Source organism: Pterocles gutturalis, unplaced genomic scaffold (assembly GCF_000699245.1).
Source record: "Pterocles gutturalis isolate BGI_N339 unplaced genomic scaffold, ASM69924v1 scaffold28038, whole genome shotgun sequence".
Taxonomy (NCBI): Eukaryota; Metazoa; Chordata; class Aves; order Pterocliformes; family Pteroclidae; genus Pterocles; species Pterocles gutturalis.
In genome coordinates, this window is record NW_010123829.1 from 2,276 (window position 1) to 5,016 (window position 2,741).

Below are 2,741 nucleotides of genomic sequence, written 5' to 3' on the forward strand. Positions count from 1 at the left end.
TTCAGTGCGTACAACAGGGAAACTCCTGCTCCCATTGCTCACCTCCGAACACACACCCCACCCTACGCAGCGCACAGTCTGATTGAACAAGTGGTGGACTGAAAATTCAGCAAGAGTTCAACCCAACAACACGCGGCACCCCCTAAATAAACACGGGGAACCCTCAGGAAGAGGCATGCCTCCCTGCATACACTGCACGGGTCTCTCCACAACACTTAACAGATGATCCTCCTGAACTCAGCAACCTCCTGGTTTGGGTTTGGGCTGTTTAGTCCTGATTTGCAGGATCCTGTGACACTGCCCGCATCAAACACCACAAACGAGCTGAAAGCAGAGTCACCTTCCCTAATTTGTCACACAAAATATATTCTCAATAAGGCAAATGTGCAAGTGGTGGTTCCTCATTTATTTACTAGCAGTTTTTGGCCACCACTGGGGTATACTTGCAGTGAGCTTCACTTTATCCCCCCCTATATTTAGGCAGAGTGGTTCGTTTATGTTAGCTAACCTCAGCAAAGCTATACCAAGTTCATCTCCTCCAGCCCGGAATTTGCCAGCTGACTTTCCCGATTCAGTTAAGATCTCGGCACCTTCAGGAATGCTGTCCTTGGGAAGAGGAGCTGAAAAGTGAACTGGCAGCAGACGTTTGCGAATGACACCCATGTGGTGGGTCCTGGCTGTCAACTCCTGTCCAATGTAACAGCCTTTGGTAAAGCTGATGCCATTCATGTAGGCCAGGTTTGATTCCAGAGGGAGGGCTACTCCAGGAGGGAGATCTTTTATGCCTTCAGGAATTCCTAGGAAAAGAGTAAAACCAACACGTAAATGCAGTAAGATCTTCAGTGTTTAAGATTTCTGGAGTATGCCGCCTCTGTGAGTCATAAAACCAAGAGAACCCATAAGAAGCAGTGTGAAATAACGAACTTCCCCGTACTCTGGTTTGGACCCGAGTGAAGCCATTAGCCATAAATGATGTTTAAAGGTAAAAACTACAAGACAAGTGCTGGTGTTTCAGGGACGTGGCACACCCCCACAGTCCAGCCCAGTTTGACCCATTAACAGCTTGCTTTTCCAAACCAGACGGACTCAGGTCACTTTATAAGAAGAGCACCATCGTCTTTCAGGCTGCCAATTAATTTAATCCCCTATCTGTGTGGACACAGTAAAATCAACGGGAGCTCTGCACAGGCACGGGGGCTCCTGGGATCAAGTTCTCTCTTGGATCAAGCTTCCGCCCCTTGGCCTCTGAGCTAACTTTGCGAATCCAGTCATACGTTTTTTAAAAAGTAAGTTAGGGTGTTTCCTTTTCCCTCCTTAGCAACGAGGAAAACACAGACTGTGCGTAATCCCCAAATAATCAAAAGTACTCAAACCACCAAAGTTTCTCTCAAAGAAAGTGAATAATCCTGGTTTTCTTTTGCTGTTACTGTTCCTGACCCACCACCCCATGATCTTAGCAATAGGAAACTCTACCCAAATATTGATTCTGCCACTGGACAGAATTGGATCACTTTTATTCTCAAACTTTTATTTATTATTATTATATACTGGATCACTTTTATTCTCAAAGTAGCAAACAATACCTGCATTTATTAACAAGTTAAATACACTGAGACATACCAATGTGGCCTTTATAATTTATTCCTCTGTCTTCTATCAACTTATGGACTCTGATAATAAGATGTGATAATACATAAATAAATAAATTTCCCCAAATCCAGTGACACAGCGTAAAACAGGACTTGGTTTTACCTTGTTTATACCTGTGCCTGTGGTAATCCTGAGTATTCCCAATATGACTCCCAGGGATAATCTCCGATAGATCTGCTCCTTTTTTTGTAATCAGTCTCCAGCCCATGACTTCTGTTCTGGGGTCAGGAGTTAAAATCAGAGCCTGGTCTGCACGTTTAGTGAGGGAACTGGTGATGTCTCCAGCCTGCTCCCCGGGGATGACAGCCCACAAAGAGAGGTCAAGGCAAGGGGCGATGTTTACTTTCCTCCGGATCTTGTACAGTTTGAGATGTTTTTGTATGGCATCCAGCACGCCGCTGTCACACTCCAGCAGGATGTGTGGCTCTTCTTCTGGATTTTCATGAAGCCTATAAAAAGTAACACCTACAAGGTCAGAAAAACAAAACCTCACAGCAGCGGAAGCCAGCACACTTTATCTTGATCCTGGTGCGAATCCAGAGGTCTGGGGAATCTCACTGAAGGCTGCTGGTGCACACAACAGCTGCGCTCAGCTCCCCAGAGTGAAATATCTCAACTTTTTCAATCTGTCCCACTCATTTCTAGCAAACACTGCCCTCACCTCTCCTGGGGACAGAAACAGGTGGCAGAGTCTTCTCCACCACTTACCTAAAGCTTCCTTCAGCCGTGCCCTCCACTAGTTCCCACACCATTAACCCCGTTTGCGTGAGCCCCATCTTTCACTGACACCACCCATACGTTGGTACACGGTGGGATTTTTCTGTGCCACAGCATCAGTGCCTACAGCACCTGTGGGACAGCGCGGACTGGTCCGGATCCGGCCCGAATACACCCCCGGACGCCGCAGCTGGGGCCTGCCCTGAGGGACGCTTTATAAATCTTAACATCATTGCGCAGTTCTGCGGAGGTGACTCACACAGACTGCGGCTAGTGATGACAAATAAACACAGTGATTAATTTATACACATTAATTTGTAAAGATAAGCCTGAAATGCCCTAGAGACCGGTCTGTGGCACGGCCGCTGACAGGA

General features: G+C 46.7%; 1 protein-coding gene across 1 annotated transcript; it reads right to left on the bottom strand.

Moving 5' to 3' along the window:
* Window positions 1–339: 339 nt before the first annotated feature.
* IBA57 (IBA57, iron-sulfur cluster assembly homolog (S. cerevisiae)) lies at window positions 340–2,499 on the bottom strand (the record flags this gene model as incomplete). Its single annotated transcript, XM_010078071.1, has 3 exons — window positions 340–797; window positions 1,753–2,115; window positions 2,449–2,499. Coding segments are annotated over 3 exons (806 nt in total), but the record flags the coding sequence as incomplete, so codon positions are not given.
* Window positions 2,500–2,741: the final 242 nt, after the last annotated feature.